Here is a 22929-nt window from a genome sequence, read left to right on the forward strand (position 1 = left end):
CCCACCGTAGTGGTCCCTATTTTTCTACTTGCATTTTTACGTGCTTTCGAACTGCTAGGTTGGCAGAAGCTGGGACGAGTAACAGGCGCTCACTCTGTTACACGGCACTCGGGATTCGACCCACCAAACTGCCGACCTTCTGATCGACAAGCTGTGTCCTAACCCACTAAGCCACCCCTTCCATCTAACAATAGCATAGTTCTAATCTAATGACCTACCAAAACTGCCATTTGATCATATGATGTTTCACCTAGTGACCACCTCATAAGCAATGGAAATTCCAGCCCCAAATAGGATTGGATTTTTTGTAAATTTCCCTAAGCAAGAAATAGAAAATAGAAACAGAAAAGGAGAACAATCTAGCCCAGTGATGGCGAAACCTTTAGAGACCAAGTGCCCAAACTGCAACCCAAAACCCACTTATTTATCGCCAGGTGGGACATGGCCCACTGGGTGGGCGTGGCTGTGGTGGTCATGGCAGACTGGGTGGGTGTGGCCAAAATGGGCATGGTCACCTCGATGTTGCTCGTAGGGACACCTGTAGGGGCTGGGCAGGGGGAGATCCAGGGGGTCTCTGGTAGGTGGGGCAGTGGGCAGGAGACTCGTCCTGCGGGGTGAAGCGAGGCAAGGAAGGGCAGGTGTGCCATTGCCGCAGGGCAAGGCGAGGCAGGGGCCAGGGCAGCTGCTGCCTGACAACATCGGCCCTCGCACACAGAGGCTAGCGAGCACAAGGGGCTGATGGTGTCCAGCCACAGCCTGCTGGCTCCTCAACCTGCGCACTCCGAGTCTCTGCAGCCCGCCGCCAGCATTTCAGAGAAGCCGCCTCTGAGCTGGACAGCTGGCTGAGGAATCAATGCAGTGGGTCGTGCCTGGGAAAAAGAGAGCATGCAAAGCCAGGAGGGATGAGACAGGACGGGGAGGGAAACCAGCTGTGCCGGGATGCATCTGACCACATGGGACCTCGGGCGGCTGGTTGAAGAGGGATGGTTGCCTGGAAAGAGGGCTCTGAGTGCCGCCTCTGGCATGCGTGCCATAGGTTCGCCACCACTGATCTAGCCAATATGCTATGCAGTTTGAGCTATTCAAATACTGGCTTTTTACATATAGTGTAAAAATTTATAGGACAAGCCTGATGACAAACACGCCTCCCAATATCTCAGATTCCACAGTGGTAGAGAGAAATTAATAATACTAATAATACCAACAGTATAGATTTAAAATACTAGATAAATGTTAGTATATATGTATGCCACATTCATCAAAACAGGAAATATCCAATGCCTATGTCATGTATAAATAATTTTTAACACAGTTCTACAATATCAATAATGTATAAACTAAATTATACATTAAAAAGTAACAAAGCATCTTGTTAAAAACATAAATACAGAATGATTAGATTACACAATTAATATTCAATATAGTTGTTAAACTCCAACTATGACTGGAAAATATTTCATTTCTAATTTTTTCAAGTCAGTGACAGGTACACACAATATATTAATTCATGGAAATAATTAGGTCAGACAATGGCCTAAAAGTAAGCAGCTTAGTAATTTATGTTTAATATTACTAACCCCCTCTCCCAAACTATAGCAGAAAAGGATTTTCTTGGGGAAAAAACCTTAACTACATTAGGATTTTTTTATAATAAACAATGAAAACAGCAGCTAAATAGCTTTTTTGCAGCTTGTTTGCATAACTAAGACCTGACTTCAGCAAACAAGCAACTTTTTTTCAAATTAACATGCCTACAATTAACCAGTACCACCTCAGTAAAATATATTTCTGTGGTTTTGGCTGGGTTCTTACTAATGCACATACCGACGTTTGCTTTTGGCAACCTCCTTGAAAAGGAAGGCATGAATTCTTTTTCAGAATTAAAAAACAGCAGTTAGCCCTACCTATTAGTTGGCAGCAATATATACATAACAAATTGTTCCCAATTCTCACTCCTCCTTTCTCCCTTCAATAAACTCGTGTCACGTCAAAAAAAACCAGAGCTCATTCCTGCAGCTTTATTGGCTTTAAATTATTGTGGCTTGAAGGAAAAAAACATCAATATCTCAATAGTGAAACCTTTAAAACAATATAAAATGAAATTTCATTTTGTCTCAAATTTGGGACAAAATTCATACACAACTGTTTAAGGAGATGCCAACAAGTATTAGATGGAAGCACTGGTGGAAAAAACGGAAGAGATACTTAAATCTGTACTCTGGAGTACCCTCTAAAGGCTATTTACAGCAACATAAATGGATCAATGCTTCTTCGTTAGGATTTAATACGGTGCATCACTAGTAATATTGCTAGTAATACTTTTGAAGTCTTCAAAAACTCCTTTTTGGGACGCGGTGGCTCAGTGGGTTAGGACGCTGAGCTTGTCGATCAGAAGGTCGGCAGTTTGGCGGGTCGAATCCCGAGTGCCGCGTAACAGAGTGAGCACCTGTTACTCGTCCCAGCTTCTGCCAACCTAGCAGTTCGAAAGCACGTAAAAATGCAAGTAGAAAATTAGGGACCACTGCGGTGGGAAGGTAACAGCGTTCCGTGCGCCTTTGGTGTCTAGTCATGCCGGCCACATGACCACGGAGACGTCCTCGGACAAGCGCTGGCTCTTCGGCTTTGAAACAGAGGTGAGCACCGGCCCCTAGAGTCGGAAACGACTAGCACGCATGTGCGGGGGAACCTTTACCTTTACCTTTAATCCCTTAATTCAGGGTAGTGTCAAGGTGACTGGATGGAGCTGAGCATTTACTGGCCGGTTGCCCTTCCTGAAGCCATGTGGACTTCACAGCAGATATTTTTTTCTTTGTGCCCTAGGAGAGAAACATCTGCCACCACCTAGGATTGAACTCTCAATCTTCCAAGTGGGAGGAAGCGTCTTCACCACTAAGTCAACACACTGCTCTTTTGAAGTCTTCAAGAAAAGTATTAAATTATTTAACCACACCTCTGTAATTTACGCAAATTTAAAACCTATTAAATAACTAAAGGGTTATTTTCCACATATTCTCTACTGAGCAAGTGCAGCTTTGAACAGCAAGCTCCAAAGATTTTAGATTTCTCTCTTAAGGAAAAGGGATATCAATCTACCACTAGTTTACTGAAAACAGTCTACTGAAGACGGTTAAAATAAAAAAGTCCTTAAATGGATCAATTCTGACAATATTTAAATTCAGCCCTTGGCAATTACTGCATACAGAATTTCCATTAACCGTAGAAAAAGGCAGACAAGATACTCTCTGCAAATCAAAGACTCAAACTTGGTACTATTAAACAGAATACTCTTAATGTTAAAGACACAATGGAGCATAGAGAGGTGGGTCCTTGGATTATGATGGCAATTGGAACAAGGATTGCCCGAAGTGGTGAGAGACCCAGATAAGGAGCGTGAAAATGCAGTAGGGGGGGGAGCCCTGGGATGTCCTGTGCATGCCATTTACAAGTTGGAGAAGGAGGTGCTATGGTGTAGCACAAGAGTAGGAAGGTTGAGGAAAGGAGGGTGCAGGTATATGAGAGTGCAGAAAGGCCAAGAGAAGAAGAGTGGCACACAGGAAATCCAGGTGAGGTAGGGCAACTTACCAGAGTGGCTTGCAATCTTTCCTACCAAATGTTCCACTGACTTTGCTTGTGGGAAGCTGGCAGGGAATGTGGCAAATGGTGATCACATGACTGCGGGATGCTGCAGCCATCGTAAGTACAAGCTGGTTGCCATGTGCTGAAATCACAACCAAGTGTCTGTGGGATTGCTGCAACACCTTAAAGTTTGAGGACTGATCGTAAGTATCTCTCATTCAATACCATTGCAACCTCAGTCACTGAACAAGTGGTTGATAAGCCAGGATTACCTGCATTATATAAATAGACTGATTGATTATATAAGACTACCATCTTAAGTTTACCAAAGAAATTGCATACAGTCCAGAACACTGCACTGTCCACATTTCCCTAGCTGTTTCTATATCATTTTTTAACCTAGCACCAATCCTACCTCGAACTTTCAAATGTTGTAATTTTCAAAAACTAGGAAAAGGCTTGAAAAGCTAAAAGTGACACATTCCAATGTTTTGCTCATATTCCATGGCAATCTTTTATAATATTCAGCCATTTTACAAAGTCTTCATAAAAGAATAAACTGATGAATTATTCCTCTCAATTATTTTTAATTGCCCTATTGATATCACATATTTTAGGTGTTACTAAAATTATCAGTCTAAATTTTAAAGATGGGAGCATATTTTATAATCCCTAGCAAAAAGTTATAAATAAATTTTAGAAGTCACATTAATTTATTCTTATTATTTTATTATGATTAAGAAAAAATACTGAATAACATAGCACCTATCTAAAAAGTAGACCAATTCTACATAATCAGTCTGTACTTTGTCCATCATTTGCCCTGTGGAACCAGCTGCCAGTGGAGCTGAGGACTGCCCCCGACCTCCGTTCATTCCGCCGGGGCCTGAAGACCTGGCTCTTCGAGCTCTCTGGCCCAGGCTGAGGATTAATTTATTTTAATTGGGGTTTTATTTGTATAGGGATAAATTTAATCTTTTTTAAACTTGGTTTTTAACTTTTGTATTTTTGGTTTTTAATTCCCTGTAAACCGCCCTGAGTCCTCCGGGAAAGGGCGGTATATAAATGTAATAAAATAAATAAATAAATAAATAAATTAAGCATTTTAGAAATGGTAGTTTTAAAATTTGCTGTATATTGTTCCAATATTGTTTCTAAATCACTGTCATGATTTTAAAATATATTATTTCTTTTTCTTCCTTTTTTAATTAATCATTTTATTTAAAAACTTTTTTTAAAAAGGAGAAAAATTAAGAAGTTAATGCAATGATATAGCATCAGTGTAAGTAGACAAAGAAATTGAAAAAGTTGTAGTTACTGCTCATTGTATCACTGAGAAAGAATTAAACTTAAAAAGCAGAATATACCAATTTAACAAAAAAAAGGAAAGGGTTTTTAAAAAATTTAAAACTCTTGAGCTGAATGATAATTCCACTACTTTATTTTATTATTTAAACATAAATCACCTAACAGTAAAAAAGAAAATATCCACTAAAAGGACTACTTTCTAACATCCCTTTCATTGTACTGACTGATATTAATAAGATTTAAAATTTTCCTATTTCTAAACTCAGTTCTTTATTTTCCCCATGAAATCATACTCTGAATGTTTAAATTTGCAATGAATGAAGGTAGATAGAAAGACATACATACATATATATATATATACATATACATGTGTATGTGTATGTATGTATATAAAATAAAAGGTAAAGGTTCCCCCGCACATGCGTGCTAGTCGTTTCCAACTCTAGGGGCCGGTGCTCATCTCCGTTTCAAAGCCGAAGAGCCAGCGCTTGTCCGAGGACGTCTCCATGGTCATGTAGCCGGCATGACTAGGCACCAAAGGCGCACGGAACGCTGTTACCTTCCCACCGTAGTGGTCCCTATTTTTCTACTTGCATTTTTACGTGCTTTCAAACTGCTAGGTTGGCAGAAGCTGGGACGAGTAACAGGTGCTCACTCTGTTATGCGGCACTCGGGATTTGACCTGCCAAACTGCTGACCTTCTGATCGACAAGCTCACCGTCCGTGTGTGTGTGTGTGTGTGTGTATATGTATGTGTGTGTATATATATCTCAGATAAAGGGTATGACTGACTGATGAGAACATAAAGAGTTCGAAATGATCATCTCAGCCTCCCAAAATTCTTTATTAGCAATTTGAATAATTTGCACATACACACACACACACACACACATATACATACACACACACACAGAGAGACAGAGATATGGAAGCCATTCTTGTATGTAGTCATCCACTGTGAATATATGGTGCTATTGACATGGTAGTCCTTGACTTTTGACTATAATGGATCCTGCCTATCATAGTTTAAGTTGTCATAAAAATGGATCATAAAATGGGTCATCCACATGGCCCACTGAATTTTACAATCTATGAATGCTGCTGTTGTAAAGTGAACACTGCAGTTGTAAAGTAATTGCACTATTCATTATAGGCTGGTTTTGCCAAAAGCTTGAAGTAAATGCCGGTCTTTGGGAACAGCTTTGTAAAATGTAGTCACATGTTCAAAGGACACTCAAAACTGCCATAAACATAAGCTGATTGTCAAGCACCTAATATGCAGTCACATGATTTTTCTCAACTTTTGTCTTAAAGTACTTTCTTTTTACATTTTTGTCCTCTTACATGTCCCTATACCACAGGCATCTACCAAGTGCATGAGCTAGGACTGCTCCTTCAATACTGAAGTTCTACCACTTGGAGGATAAAATCTCCAAACAGTAAACTACTTGCTCTTTAATATATTCTGCTTTCTCTTCAAATCTTATAAATCTTGTACCTTTCACTAAAAGACTTCATTTTCAACTTCCAGATTTGAACAACAAAAAAAAACACAGAGAGCATAATTACAACTGAAAAGTTAAAGAAAACTACTATATTAATAATGAACCTAGTTCAAAAATCTATACTAAACAAATAAAAACAGATTTTAATGCAAAATTCTTCCCTAGTCAGTTAACATACACAGACTTCAAACAGCTTGAACCTAATCAAAGTGCTAGCATTTTTGGAAACAATCTAAAAAGCTAAAAATACCAGACATAACAAATTGCAAAAATTAAAAACCATTACTTCCAACCTATCTATAAATTTTCTTCATAGCAAGTATTAGGGCCACTATGTAGTACAATGGGCATCAATATGCTTAGGGGTATCTTTCTTCTTACAAATTTTGTTTTAAATATATATCAATTGGAAACAGGAGTGCACCAAAGTTAGCTCTAACATCATCCTTTTTATTTACCAATAATGTCCTGGCATTGTATAGTTGTACAGCCATTATTAGACAATAAAATCCTTATTTCATTCATCCTAATGCTTTGTTGGAAAATATGGCTGAATACCTCCCACCTTAAGTATCAATCAAATCAAATCAAATAATCAAGGTAAGTTTATTAAATATTGCACATTCTAACTGATAGGTCTATAAAGACAGCCTTGCCACACAAATTTTTCCTTTCCCTTTTCCCTTCTGTGAGACTTTAAGCCAGTAATAGCTGGGCCACACCGGCACTTAACTGTAAGAAGAGAATACTTTCGGCACATAAGGCATGAATGTTGAGGTGAGAGCTTGCAATCAAGTCATGCGACAGAGTAGAAAGAGAAAATACAGAGAAGAAACACCAGGACAAAATTGGCTTGGTGCAGTCGGTAACTGGTGATATGGGCAAAGCAGGTGCAGAATTCATATATACAAGCAACTCAAAGCTGTACAGAATGGAGGATCCCAGCAGTCATCAACTCCTCCAGAAATGCTTGCAACAGCCAGCTGATTTGCTAATTCACTATAGCTACAAAGATATTCCTATGTGTTGGTATCACAATCTTCATATTCAATTATATATTTATATTTTTGGAGAATTTTATTCAGTTTTATCTTTTAATATTATAAGCCTCTGTGTTACTCTCTAAGATGGGTGGACAATAAATTTAACAAACAAACAAATGTGGGGATTTTAAGCCACGCAGGTTTCTGGAGCTCCACAGAGCTCTTTCAAAAGCAACGGGAAGCAATACTTTCCATTCTTTCACTTGAAAAGTAGAAAGGACAGTGTGTGTGTGTTTGCTAACAGTGAATAAAGCTGTTTCAGGTGCCAATCAGTCCACATCTTTCTTCTTCTCTCTGCTGCTCAAGAAGTGATGGAGATCACAGTACTAGGGAAATGCATAGTACAATGCTCACAAGTACACTGAAGGTAAGAAAAGTTATTTAAATGAAACAGGATTAGCTATTTTCATTGTAGTTATGTTTAAGATCAATTTAAGAGTTGCGCTGGAAGCCAAAAATGTATCAGGAATACTCTAAGCCACTGGTATCAAACTCACCGCATCACATGATGCGGCGTATCGTGACTTTTTTTGCATTGCTGGAGCTGGAGTAGCCGCGGCCTCTGTATGATGCAACTGGCCCACAGGCCAGCAGTTTGACACCCCTGCTCTAAGCAAACAGGGATGTTTTTTCAATCCTATTTCAAAAAAGGCTATTCTGCTCCCTTTTTTGTAAATCTTCCCTGAATTACACCACTTGAAGCAGCATTCAGTGGCAAAAAAAAGCCACGGAATATTATTTCCTGTCTCATTTATTCCTAAAAAAGTTCTACACTACAACCATGAATTTTAAGACACAAACATTGTACATAGCGTCAAATTTATTTTAAGAGTTTGTCCCATTTAAAAAATGCTATATAAGATTTTAATTGATTAAAATACTAAGCTTTAAGCAGATTTCCATTTTTAGCATAATATGCCTTGGTTAACATTTCAGACGTGTTAATGTTTCCAAAGAGTTAGAATTAATTGAAATTTGAAATGTGCATTTTTTATTCAGAAAGAGCTAGAATTAACAGCTAGTTTTAAACAACTACTGCTCCTAGGAAACTTTTATTGGCTATGTCAACCTTTATCCACTCTAATTATATAGATTTATTCCAAACAATCCACCACCCACTTCAAAACATTATTCTGTTGGAATGCAATTAAAGGTAGCATAGAGAATTATACAAAAGCTATATGAAAAAAGCCTAATTTTGGATTACATTAGTTGTCATTAATGTAATAACCTAGGTTTATAAAATCATACCTTGGATGACCAAGTTTTAATTAATTTTTCATACAACTGTTAACTTAAAAGCAATACATACTGAATGAACATAGTTAACAAGCAACACCACAGAAATCTCAAATTATATAGTTCCTCTCTTGGCATAGCACCTTAATGTTCTCCATTGTACAGACCAACTAAATTGTGATTCTATTTATACTGGTCAGGACAGTGGGGAATTAAATACTTAAATACTAATACAAATCTTGCATCTTATTTATTTTAAATGTATCTCTATCACATTGTTATATTTGATATGAGCTAGATAGATTATGGAAGGTATATCAACTGTATCACATTTATTCATATATATACTAAATCAGCACATGGATTGAATCTTAGGTATATATACATTTTCCTTATTTTCCAAACATTCCAGCACGGTACTACTTTACATTTTAAAAAGTTATTTAAATGATTTTTTCCTGGAGATGAAAATAGAAACAAAATGGAAAATACGGGAAAGTGACAAAGACTAAAAATACATGGTTTCATCTATCCCTATATCTGCTGTGCATAGGTATTTATGAAAGTCCCAAAGGTGCTTTTTCAAAAGGCAACTGGACTTCCTTTGCTTTTCCTTGAAGATGTTTTGCTTCTCATCTAAGAAGCTTCTTCAGTTCTTGGATGAGAAGCGAAACGTCTTCAAGGAAAAACAAAGCAAGTCCAGTTGCCTATTAAAAAGCACTTTGGGGACAACCATGAATCGCATGACTGCAAACCTCCTTAGATGTATTTATGAAGGCAATTTCCACTTCATTGTTAAGTTTTGATATCCGGTGAAGGAGATCAAAAGGTCAAACATCAGAGTTTGTCAGAACTTTAAATGAATATCTTGTCTTCAACTAGATACAAAAGCCCTGGGGTAGTATAAACAGAGGCAAACTTTCTAAATCCAGTACCTTTCAAATATATTGACGTTTATCCTTAGCTAACCTCATTAAACTCAACACTTTAGAAAATTACCAGATGGGGAAAGTTAGATAAGTTTAATAAAGAAAAACATGGATTTCATATATGCAATCTCAAATATTACTCTGAAAATCAACAGCCTTTATAATAGTGGTATAATACTTTGACACCCCCCCCCACCCTTACTCTTGGAATTTAATGGCCTCTTAAGTATTTCTTGCTGGGAATCAGCATTCTTTTACTAAATATGAGGGCTGAGATTTTGATGTTGGAGGGGAAATTCCAAATGACATTACTCTCGTCTTACTCCTCAATAAGTAATTCAAGAAGAAAGCCTTTTAACAAAATCTACTTCATTCCAATAAGGTATGTTTAAGAAAAGTTCCTTATGAATTAACCTATAAATATTATTACCTTATCATCCAAAAATTTGCTTTTCACATAAAATATCAAGTAGTTTGCTTTTCTGGTATTTATCAGACAATAAAATACCTTAAACACTTATCTAATTTTTGCTGCCTAATTTCATTATATTCAAAATCTTATAAAATCGCCATCCTGATATTAGTGCTGGAAAAGTAGGCTATAATTTTTCTTAATCATATAAGATATAAAATCCAGATTCTATTGCCTGCCAGCACAGTACTTTTGCACTGTTGCCAAATAATATTATGCATGTTTCACATATATTCTTAATGCTACTTTGGTAAAGCCTTTTGTTTCATGGGAGTCACATTTGTAGACTTGCTGTTTGTCTCACAGTAGTAATGGAGCCAAAGGCCCAAGAGTTCAACAGTAGCTTATCCAGAAGCTTATCAAACAGATGTCTTGTGCAGGTGTTATTTAGTAACAAATTTGTATTACTCATCTATATATCTGTTACATTCTGGAATATGTTGAAAACAGTTTTATGTGTATTACAAATCAGGCATAAGTTATGCTTCTATCACGTATCTTCCATTCCATACACTCTTTCAGCTTTCTTAGAATCAGTGCAAGCTATCCATAAATGGAAGAATAACCAAAATAATAGAATATTTAAAACAAGTACCCAAATGTTTTTTGAAAAGACAATTGTTGTGAGTGAGCACAATCTGCAATCCTAGTAAAAGTTGGATCTTGTATCCTCGAGAGTTAAGAAAAGCAATAAAAGCAGATAAACATATATTTTCATATAATCTTTAAAGTTAGTTTCTTTATTAAATATTCATTTTCTAATTCAGGGCACATCTTATTAAAACTTTATGATCAATTAATTTAACTGGTTAATAATGTTTACACATTACAAATTGGGCAAGTTAAGTGAATTTCAAATTTGTATTCTGGAAAAGAAAGGCATTCTTTGGAAAGTTTAGGAGGTTCTACAGTAACATCACTAAAAAGCAGAACATTTCCCTGGTAACAGTAGCTGCTGGGCACTAAGTTTCAGGTGAGCCAAAAAGTACATGTATTCTGGAATTCACTGACAGCAAAAACTTAAGATCTTCAGTGAACAATTCAAGTTTTTCTTGACTGCCCCTCCCTCAAGGTATTTGCCCTTTCTTAGGTCAGATAGGATGTTCACACTCCAGGTCCCTTTCATTAAATGTTGCTTTCTAGTGGTATCTAGGCAGTTGTGCCTTCTTGATAATTGTTCCTGCCCTTTGGTACACCCTTCTGCCAGTGATCTGGCAGGCACCTACTCTCCTTGCTTTCTAGAAAGCCCAGAAGACTTGCCTTTTCCACAAATGTTGGAGTAGAATTGACTGAGGCTGGAGCCCAGTAAAGCTGTTTGTTGATGTTTGGGAGTGTGTTTTTTCCAGATACTGAGAGTTTTATGATAGTTATGTTTTTACTGTCTTAATTGCTGTTTTTAAACTGCATGAAGTTATGGTTCATAAGATAGGTGAATGAAATAAAAAAGCCTTTTATTACTTTTGATACTACCCCAAACCATAGAAACTGAGAAAAATAATCTGCCACATCAAAATACTGAAAACTGGCTCTATAATTACTCCAATAATAACTTTGTTTTAAATTTTGTATGAACATAATATAAGTGACCTTCTACATTTTAAACAGGGGTGTGGTGGCTCAGCAGTTAAAGATACTGAGCTGGTTAGCTGGAAAGCTGACAGCCCAGGTTCAAGACCCAAGCACTGCATGACAGGGAGAGCTCCTGTTGCTTGTTACAACTCCTGCGCACCTTACAGTTCTAAAGCTTGCAAATGCAAATAGATGAATAAGTACCACTGTGGCGGGAAGGTAATAGCATTCTGTGCGCCTGTTGATAGTAGAATGCATACAATTACATTAAGCAGTAAGTTATTTTATAGCAGTAAGTTTATTGATTAAAACATGACTGGCTAAGTTGTACAATATACAAAGTCACATATTTACAGATCATTCTAGCACATGTGACCTACTGTATACACTAAGCTGAATCAAAAACTGCATTATGTCTCAATATGAAGTGTGAGCCTAGCCTGCACATTATTTTTTATTCCTGTATTTATTCATCATTGTTCTAATTGTACTACAGTTGGTCGATATTTACAAGAGCTGATTGGTTAAATTAAATAGGTGTGATTTTTCTTTTTAAAAAATGAAAACAGACTGTACCTATCTAGTTAAGCAAATATTCAAAAGAAAAGTATGTAAAAACATATATGTATTATCCATTCCTGATTTATAAATCAATTGAAAATGTAACGGTATCACTGTGGAATACAGGGTTGGATACGGTAATTTTATTTCCTGAAGCCAAATACATATACTTGTATGTTTATATACTGCTCAAAAAAATAAAATCCTATTATTTAATAGTAGGATCTCTTATCTTGTGTTCCCTTTATTTTTTTGAGCAGTATATATTTGTCTATGGTCACTTTATACAGCCTATATTGCTTAAGAGATGCCTCAATGTCATAAGACACATTAATATTCATCTATTACATTCATAAAATTATGGAAATCATAAGCCATTGAAAAACAGTGTATTTCATCTTCTGTGCAGACACAGAGAATAGACAGTAGTCAGTAAAGACATCTCATTCAATACTTATTCCAAATCTAGTACAGGTACTTGAGATTTTCAGGACATAGGCTTTAGCTCTAGCGCTAGAAATAGGCAGGGCCTTGAGTGAATGAAATGCATAAATGAAAACAGAGCATTCTATAACTTTCAGTTTACCTTCTATATGTCCAATTTATGTATATATTAAAATAATGTGAAGTAATAATTAAACAATTCAGCAATTATTCTGCAACAATCACAGATTTCAAAAGTATTTAAGATATTTGAATATTGGCTTTTTTAAGGATAATTGAAATGCATAGAAGGTTACATAGCATCTACTACACTGGCCTAAAGCTAAATATATAACAGAAGTTACTAACCTTTTTTGCCAGCTAGTTTCACAAAGCATCTAAAAACAGAAATGTGTCTGAGTTTCACAAATTACTATGTTAAAACAGCCTATTTTTTAGATTCATGCACAGTACAACAAAATATGTACAAGCAGAGCTTTCACAGTTTTTACTTCCATTTTAATCTGTGTGTGTGTGTGTGTGTGTGTGTATTTTGTGTTTTTGTGTGTGTGTGAACTTGCTGTTAAAAATACTTAATTCTAACTTTTTAAATGAAATATGTATTCAGGAAATCTGTTTTCCATGAAAGAATAGATGATAACAAAATTTATTTTTAAGTGCAGATTCGGGCAAATATATACAAATAACACCAAACCTAATGAAAATAGTCACTCTATTGACTTCATATATGCAATTTCCCCTCCCTCAAATAAGTGATTATAGCAATTAGATAATATAAAAAACCCATCTCATTATAACATGCATTTTGTTTGAATTAGTCAAGGCTTTTTTTGTCATAGAACGCACCGGAACGGAGTTCCGGCACCTTATTTCAACGGATTTTTCCAGAGTTGCATTCTTTTCCTCGGTTCCCTTACTATTGTTTCCCTTTGAAAATGCCCCGGTGCGAGCGGGGTTCCCTCTGGCACTATCTCCCTCCTCTAGGAGGAGCCCTGAGGTGCCGGAGCACCACAGCCAGAGCGTGGCTTGATTGGCTGGGTTGGACCATGTGGTGTGGAAGCAGATGGTGGCAGTGGGAGACACATAAACATGGAGGCCATCTTTCATAAGAGGGTGAGTCTTTTGCTTTCCCTTACAGAAGGTGGGGTGTGAGGTTAAAAAGACACGAAGTGAGAAGAAAGGCAGGCTGACGTGGAAACTTGCCCAACAACAAAACTTTGCTGTTTCAGTTCCTTGGGTAGTTCAAAGGCTGGGATGTCTACAAAAATCTTTTTATTCTTTTATACTTTATATTCAAACTTCAGAGGGGAAAAGTAAGAATAAAGCCAATGCCTTGTAATTTAATATATATAATGTATTTGTCAGATGTAAAGGTAGACCTACAGTATGAGGTTTAATCAGATCTATTTATTAAACTGGGTTTAACTTAAAGGTAAATTAAAAGTAATCTGTTCACTGACAAAGTTTCAACTTTAATTTGTTTCAATGTCCATATTAAACTCCAAATGTAAATTTTTCCACCTTGTTCGACTTCTTAAAAATAATTCAATCTTTTACAAGCAACCAAATTTTGTTTTATTGGGCCAATTTCATTCCACATAGAAAGCTGACATTTCCACTCATTAAACTAAATGGGTATGCCAATGGTAAATGTCCCAAAAGATTAATAAAATGCCTTCTTGTAATTTAAAGCCACACACTGCATGGTAACATTAATAGTATTAACTTACCTTGAACAAAATCCTAGTCTTTTAGATACACAAAAAATTTAAGGGTGTTTTTTTTAACTACAAAGGTAAACCTTGTAGGGTAGGCAAGGTGGGTTATATGACTTGTGTGTGTTCCGGCACCTTTTTTTTTTTTTTACAAAAAAAGCACTGGAATTAGTAATCTTAAAAAATTATTTAGTGAAATAAATACTTTTCAATCTGTACATATCTGGCTTCATGAAATTGTCTTCTAATTATTTCACTTTTATTTTAGCATTGTGAAAAGAGCATCATATCTGGTATACTGTGAAAGAGAACTTCCTCTTATGCACCACTGCCCATAAATCTTAATATAAAATCAAAGGCCACATCTGTCACCATTTGAGGTGTTGGAGCTCCACCCTCCTGTCAGCATATATTCTTATGTAAGTATCTGCAGAAATATTTTTAATAATGAAAATATGTCATATATTGAGTATGAAACTTTTTGCATAAATTAAATCTGAATTTATTTTTGATTTATCAGGTATGTATGAAATGCTGATTTATCTGTAGCAAATTCTATCATATTGTTCTATAGCCACCTACAGACTAACTCACATGAACCATAGTGTTTCATACAAGCAAAAGTGGACAAAATGCACCAGGCTAAAAAAAATTAATATTAAAACAGAGACTATGTTGAGTTACACAATTCATATGAATTATGGTACCTTTATATACTATTTATTTATGAAGAGCCAACTACTTTTTAAAAATATATATTCATGGCTAATAGTAGATTAAATTGGAATCAATTTTGAGAAATTAACTGCAGAATTTAAATAATAATTACTTTTAAGATCAAACTTAAAAAGTCCAATTTAAATAGCAATTCAGATTCTATTCTCACTATCACCACAACTGAGCTAAAGAGTTCCATGTGCAGATACAGGTGTCAGCTGTATATTATTTCCTAAAATAAAAACTATTCATTTTAGTATCAGAATGCATGCTGGAACATGCTGATTTTGATTGGCTACACGTAATTTATATTAAAAGATAAATAAATCAATAAACTGGGAGGAACTAGTGACATGTAAATATTGTCTAGAACAGGGGTCAGCAACCTGAAACAGTGAAAGAGCCACTCGGAACTGGTTCCCTCACAAAAGGAAAAACTGGGAGCCACAAAAAATATGTGCGCATGCGCATACATGCGTGCATGCGCACAACAGGGTTTGACTGAAGAGTGGAGCCAAGGCGAGATATGCACCTGCCCTGCATATTTGAATTGATTGGTTGAACTTTTTTAGTCCCTTTTTTTTTTTTGGACTGCACATGGCAGAGGACTGGGAGCCGCAGGAGACGGCTGAAAGAGCCGCATGCGGCTCCGGAGCCACGGGTTGCAGACCTGTGGTCTAGAAGCTAACAAAGTAAAACTATATTATAGAGAAATTGGGTTGTGTGGACATTAAATAACTTGCTTATTTAGCACTCTCAATCTCTAAAATAAAACTCTTCAAAATACCATGGAAATAACTTTTTAAAATTTATCTTGATTAAAAAATACTTCTCTATTATCATTTTTCCTTATTTCAAAATAACTGATTCAAGATATTTTGAAGATAGCTGTTAATTTGGAATAAATAAGCAAAGGTCAGAACCTTCAATTCAGTACTATAATTCACTTATCTTTGGACAATGCTCAAGATTTGCACATAGCTGCATTATTTTTAAATATCTGCAAGTTATCAAGAATGAATGAATATGTTCCTCCTGAATCCAAATCACTATTTTCACAATGCATCGAGCAAGGAAATAAATACTTTGTTCCAAACCTGTCAGCTATATCATTTATATAATGAAATTATCATTATCCTTTGAACATTCAAACCAAGCTAATACAACAGTCCAAACTGAAAAACAGGTCTAAATTTTAGATACAAATACCAGGCCAAATTCAAGTTTTTTAAACTTTAATGAATAAAGTATTGATTCTGGTCTATGATGTAGGTCTAAAATTTGTTATTTTTTTACATGGAATGTAATTTACCTTTTTATCTTATTATATGTTAATAACTGTATCTTACATTTACTCTTTCACTTGGTTGGTTTCTCTTAAAATTCCTGTCAACCATTCCCTTGGCAGGTTTTCTGTTAAATAGATTTAGGGAACAAATTGAATTTGTAACATTCTTACAACTCAAGTCTTATTACCGGTAAATATCTTATTCATGCCTGAACAGAAAGTTGGGCAGTAAATAAATAAATAAATGCCTACATACTTAGGTAGGCCAAATGCCTTAAAGATTAAAGTAGAAATTTAAAATACCAGAAAATCAAAACTAAGGGAAAACATGCTATTAGCTAAAGTCTTTTAATAATAGATAAAAATCTTATTAAGAAGCACTTTAAATTATTTTTATAAATTTGCTACTCTAACACTTCTTCAATCAATGAAATGTCTTCTATGTGTTAATCAGTGATCTAGCTTCATAAAATATTCTTCATCTGACCTGCTATGATTAACTATACTCTTTTTTGTCTTAGTTGCAGCATGAATATTTATGCTTGATATATGCACAAGGATATTATCCAATTTTAATGTGTTACAGCAAAAATAATTTCCAGAAGGAGCTAAACAGTACTGCTTGACTGCTACTTCTGAGATCTAATATCTAGTTCATTTATGTTACAATTCTGTCAAGGAATAAGCTAATGAAATGCAACATTACTTTAGTTGTATTTTTCACTATTTACAAAATTTGCTAAACTATTTAGAAACTTTGTATATAAATCCAAAAGAAGTCTACATCATATTCAGAAGGAGGAAGTGATTTTGTTTCAAATGGTACATTAGAATCTTACCAATGTAATTGATATCAGAATTATTTTTAAATTTTACACAAACCCTATAGTTAGGCAAAAAAAACCCACACACCTTTTAAAAATAATCTGGTTCCTGTAACATTGTTTGGATGAATGTGGGAAATAGAGCTGAATTAAAAGCATCCTGGGATTCTTTATGAGCAAATTCCGAGTTAACAATCCCTCAATTACATCTTTTTTAAAAAAAATACTGTATCACCACGTACTTCTGAAATCTAGCATTTTATCCCTAGTAAATTATTCTTACATACCCAAACAAAAGACATTCCTCTATCAACAGCTAAAGGTGTTTTATTAACCGACCAATATCATAGGTCATTCTCTTTTTATCATGAGAAAAGTGCGACACATAGTGCATAAAAAATTAAAATCCAACCCAATGGATAATACATGCAAAATGTCTCCTACGATCCCACCCGTTCTTCTCCTTTAGAAAATAACCCTGCGACGACAGCACACCAACACTGGGAGAGAAACCTAGCCAATTAATATGGCAACAGTTACGCAGCCTAGTGAGAAAATGATCGCCCTCCTCCTCCTTTCCCAACACTTTTCCCCGCCCCCAGACACCCAGATCTGGGTTTTATTTAATTTTTCCAGTGATCATGTAAATCATCTATTAGAGAAAGAAAGAAAACAGGAATTCCCTTTTCACGATTACATTTCCAATTCTTTCAAACAATGGTGGACGTCTAATTGGTCTCAATCTAATATATTTTTTACGCTAGGCCCCGACCTACAAGCAAGGGAACTGAAACCTTCACACGCGCGAAAAACGACGAAGGTTTCTCTACCGCCACCCGCAGCAAGGCTGACACCAGGAACAAATATTTGTGGGTTTTTATTTAGGCCAGTATGTGAGAGTGGTGCGACAGACTGAAGGGGGCGAGAAGGGGAAAGGGAAGCAGATAAATAAATGGCCGATGATCTACCCCGACAAAAACGCCGCCTATGTAGGGACGAGGGTCTGCAATTCCTTTCTTTCATGCCACCCCTCCGAATCCTTTCCTATCGCGGATCGTTATTTCCTTCGGGGTCCGGCTAACTAAAGCCATGCAAACTGCGCAGCAAAAACACTGGGGCAGGGCGAGGGAGGAGAGAGAGAGAGAGAGAGGAAGAGGAAGGGGAGGGGGTGAGAGAGCAGTTCTTGTCTCCATGAGACACCATTACAAAAAGAGAGAAAAACGAGGGGGGGAGAGGGAGGGGAGAGCTGAGGAGGAGGAGGAGGAGGAGATGATTAAGAGAATAAAAGGAAAGGTGTCAACACAAGTTACTGGGATACACACCGTGTCCCGGACACAAGGGGAAGCTTTTTCCTCCCACGGCTAAAATAAACCACCGGGGAGAAGGTGGAAAAGACCCGGGCCTCCTTCGTCCTCTTACTCTCCCTTTCTCTTTCTCCTTGGGGAACCCATAAAGGAGGCTCTGCGCTCTCCATTCGAACCCTCCACCCCAACCCAAAAGTACCTGAGAGGAACCCGTAGCTTATTGGCAACCCAAACCTCAAGGAGGGCCCGAGCCAAACAAAGCGCGGCCTATATGTCCCTAACAGGTCCCCGGAACGAGGAGAGCGTATCCTCCGCTTGCAGAGGGGGTGGGGTGGGAAAAGGAACCCCACCCGCTTCGCCGTCTCTCCTCTGCCCGCGCCCCTTTGCCGCCCCTCCCTCCCTCTTTCGCTTACCCCGTTCCCCAGCGGCGATAGCGGCTGCTGCGGCGGCGGCGGCGGCAGCTACGGCGTTGTTGTTGTTGTTCCTCTCCGGCGGCGGTGGCGGTGGAGGCGGCGGCGGCAGTTGCAGTGGTTGCTGCTGCTGCTGCTGCTGCTGCTGAGGCGGCTGAACAGGAGCAGGCGGTGGCGGCGGTGGCGGCGGCTGCTGCACCGGGCGCGGCCTGGACACTCGCCTGGGTCTCCTGTTGGCGGCTCGGACCGAGTTCATTTGCCGGTTCGGGCGGGGGGAGGAGAGGGGGTCGCTCCTCCGGCAACGAGACTTGGGGAGGGGAGGTGGGGGAGGAGGAGGAGGAGGAGGAGGAGAGGGGGAAGGAAGGTTTCCTGGCTGAGGAGACCGGCCCAGAGGAGCTCGCTCAGAGAAAAGGAAGGCGCCTCCTCCTATGCCTCCGTTGCCGCCCGGGTCTCTCCTCCGCCGCCGGCGGTTAACGAGGGGGATGCTCGTGCCGCTGGTGACCCCCTTCCCCCTGCTCGGGAGCTCGCGCTTCTCCCTCCCACCCCTCCCCAGCCCCCCCAAGAAGGTCTCTCTCAAGGGAGTCACCCACAGCCGGCCCGGCTTCGGCTTAAGCCCGTCGCCTCTCCGTGGCAGGAGGAGCCATGGACACCGCCAGAGAGCGAGAGAGACAGAGGGAGAGAGAGGGGGAGGAGGAAAAAAGGCCCTCCCTCTCTCCGTCCCTCTCTACACTCTCACAACGGGCAAGGCGACAAGCCTTGGCTCGTCCAATCCGCGCATCCCGCATGGAAAGGATGAGGCCGTTTGGCCAATGGTGGCGAGGCTTGCATGTTCAGGCCGAGGGGCGGCTGGTATTGAGGAGGTGGAGAAAAAAAGGAGCGGAGAGGGGAGGGAGGGAGGAAGCTGAGAAAACTAGTGGGAGGAGAGACGGCGGGGTGGGGTGGCAGGAGGAGGCCGCAGCAAAAGGGGGCTGTATAAAAAGCTGAGAAGCGGGAGGCCAAAGAAGTACGGGGAAGGCTTGGGAGAGTGGTTCAGGGCAGAAAAGTCTCTAATTTGCCCAGAGCTGAATTCGAGGTTCAAGGAAAGGGAGAGAGCAAATGGGGTTCCGTCTTCGAACTGGGTCAAAGGTACAAAGAGTTCCAAAACGGTCTTCCTGCCAGAGAAATATTAAGAATTTCGTTTTCCGAGAAAGAATGGAAGTGAAGGAGCATGGGATAATAGTAATGTATTTATTATAAATGATTATCTCGGCTCCAAAGAAATGATTAATCAGTTCCTGAGTGAGGAAGGTGGTGGAGCAGAAAAGAAAAAGTGGTTTAGTTCTGAAACAGGATTTTTGGTTCGACAGCTTGGCTCATTTTGGGACTCCTCGGTTTTCAAGGAGGCTGAAAATATTTCAAGGAACATAGAATAAAAGGGTAGGTATGAAATAATTTTTAGAAAATAGTCTCCATTTGGGGGTGATTCTTGACATTTCTTGCTGGGTGGCTTTCTTCTGTTTGGAGAGTACAGTATTCTGGAGTAGGTACCTAAGTATAACTTTTCTCAGGTGGAGGTACCAATTTGTTATATTTTGTGGATCCAGTCCCTTTTTTTAGAAGCTATTTCGTCTGTTTTAAAATATCAGCATTGGAAGTATATTGTGGGATGCATCAGTCAGTTGAATTTGTCCAGGCAATTTAAAAATGCCCCCCTTTTTAAAGCTGCACACTTATTGAAGTTAACATATTTATGGATCCGTCTTAATCTGCTGTGCTAGAGAGCCTACTCGGTTTTTATGATCTTGGATTAGAAATTTGCTTAGATGCTTATATTAATGTGTCTTTGGCAAATGCCCTTTTTATTTTCCTGACCATTTTTAACCTTTCCAAATTGCTTTTATGACTACGACATTTGGTTAATTCTTACTGCCTTTACATCTATTTTCATGATATTTGTTTTAATGCATTTAATTATAACTTATTTTATCCCCCCACCTCTGCAAGGATAACTGTTACTCCATTGCATGAAAAACCACAAAGATTGGAGGATATGGCAAAGACTTTGGTGTACTTGAAAGACTATTTGCAACAGAGAGATACTGTGGAGTAAATATGGGACTAAAAAGTATTATCCAGCATTTGAATAGTTATTGATGTGATATTTATACTGTTTGGAGTTAATTTATATGAGTTAAAGTGCGATAGTTTTAATAGTTTATGATTGTTTGCATAAGGTAGATTATGATTGTTTGTATTCTTATACCCTGTACTTAGCTCTGGGAAGTCGGGAAGGGAGGGAGGGGTTGGGGAGGGTTGGGGAGTGGGAAGGGGGTGGGAGGGGAGGGGGTTGGGAGGGGTTTTGTTTTATTTGTTAAAGATAAAATGTACTGTAAAACTTTTCAATAAAAAAAAGAAAAACCACAAAGATTATTATAAAGGCTAATAAGTTTTCTAGGACTACAGAAACTACATGGATGTACCATTAGATTTATATGAAAGGTTATCTTGCAGATATTGTTCTATGACCTATTAGTCCTAAGATAAACAATTTAGAATTTGTAAAAATCTGTTATAATTAGAACATATTTACATTTGTTACAACTGGAAGAAATTAATATCACAAATTACTATAAATAGCTATCCAAAGAAAGAACTAATTTTATTCCCCATTTCAAAATCATCTTCAGCACCTTGGTCATATGTATAACATTTCTTACTAAATTATTTTGGTTTTACACATCCTATATGTTTGATATATCGAGTGTTCAATGTACAGAGTACTCTTAATCCTAATAATTTCAAGCATATCCTTCCAACAGTATGTGTGTCTATAGGAGGTAACCTCTCTCTTAGTGCCACCAAATTCTGTTATGCTAAAGTTCTCTTCCTCCATTTTGATTTTTTGCATATATAAAAATCCTTAAATCTTACCAAGAAACTGGCATAGGTACAATCTGACATTATCTTCCTAACCAGAAGCAAGCAACATGGCATTCTTAAAAGAGCTCATATATACTCCAAAATACTGTGAACTTATCCAGCCATTCAGCCAAGGAAAATTGTCCATCTTTTCATGAGGTGTATCCTTTGATCTACTAAACCGACATAATCTACAACTTAGATGAAACATTTTTTTTCACTTGAATACTATTAGTCGTTCATTTAGTGATCTTTCAAGGTTATGACATTGCTGAATGAATGCTAGTTACAACCACTCCTTGAAGTTCTGAACATCGCAACACCCTCTTGGTAATTATCAAAATTTAGGTGCTTTGTGACAAATCACGTTTATGACCAGTTACAGGATCACGATCACAACTGGGACTTTGGGAACTGCTTTGCTAAGCAGCACAGTCATGTGTTTTCCATGAGGGCTTCTTCACTTGATGAAAATTCTGATCCCAATTAGGGTCATAATCCGAGGACTACCTATACTTTCAAGATATTATCTGGAACAAACATTCTGTTTCTAACACATTATATCCTGGGACAGTAAGCAACCACAGTTCATACCAAACCCAAATATATTTTTAAAAATACTGCAGACATGCCCAGATGGATATTGCACTGTTTGATTTCTACACTGAAAGCTATTGCTAATAAGCCCAAGCCACAGTTATGTATTCTCCTGATACAACAATATTAGAGCAGAATGCCATTCAAGATCTCAAAAACAACAGCTGACGATGGAGGACAGTTGTCATGAATACAGTTGATTAAGGAAGCCAAGAAGTAACTCTCCAACCAACTTCTGTGTACAAACAAGACCACCATCCCACTCTTTCTGGCAATGGTTGGCAACTGCTAGACATGGACTGTTGGACTAAGGAGATGATATTCTCTGCCAATTATGCAGTTTACTTCCTGTCTCCAAAAAAAAAAGGAATAATAAAGATTTCCCATAGCCTGGCTGATTGTGAGGACGCACAATAAGAATTGGCAAGTACACTGAACTCTGACAAATACACAGTGATTCTTTAAAAAAAACAACCGGTAATATTAAACTACAGGAAATAAATAATTTTCCCTAAGAAAACGTGTGATAC

At 37.9% G+C, this 22929-nt stretch overlaps 1 protein-coding gene across 2 annotated transcripts in view; it reads right to left on the reverse strand.

Annotated features, from left to right (window-relative positions):
• The window catches only part of FBXO11 (F-box protein 11), an 81170-nt gene extending 61566 nt beyond the window's left edge, over window positions 1-19604 (reverse strand). Inside the window, exons 1-2 of one of the 2 annotated variants that reach the window (XM_081342567.1) lie at window positions 18908-19066; window positions 12995-13023 (exon numbers count right to left, since the gene is read on the reverse strand). Coding sequence is in view for 1 of the 2 variants with exons in the window: in XM_081342566.1 (XP_081198692.1) it covers window positions 18908-19160 (253 nt within the window). In the remaining variant the exon portion in view is untranslated. Of the gene's footprint in view, window positions 1-12994; window positions 13024-18907 lie in introns of both variants that reach the window. The other variant, XM_081342566.1, reaches the window with a different exon arrangement.
• Window positions 19605-22929: the final 3325 nt, after the last annotated feature.

The sequence above is a fragment of the Vipera berus genome (assembly GCF_964194415.1).
Source record: "Vipera berus genome assembly, chromosome: 1".
Classification (NCBI taxonomy): Eukaryota; Metazoa; Chordata; class Lepidosauria; order Squamata; family Viperidae; genus Vipera; species Vipera berus.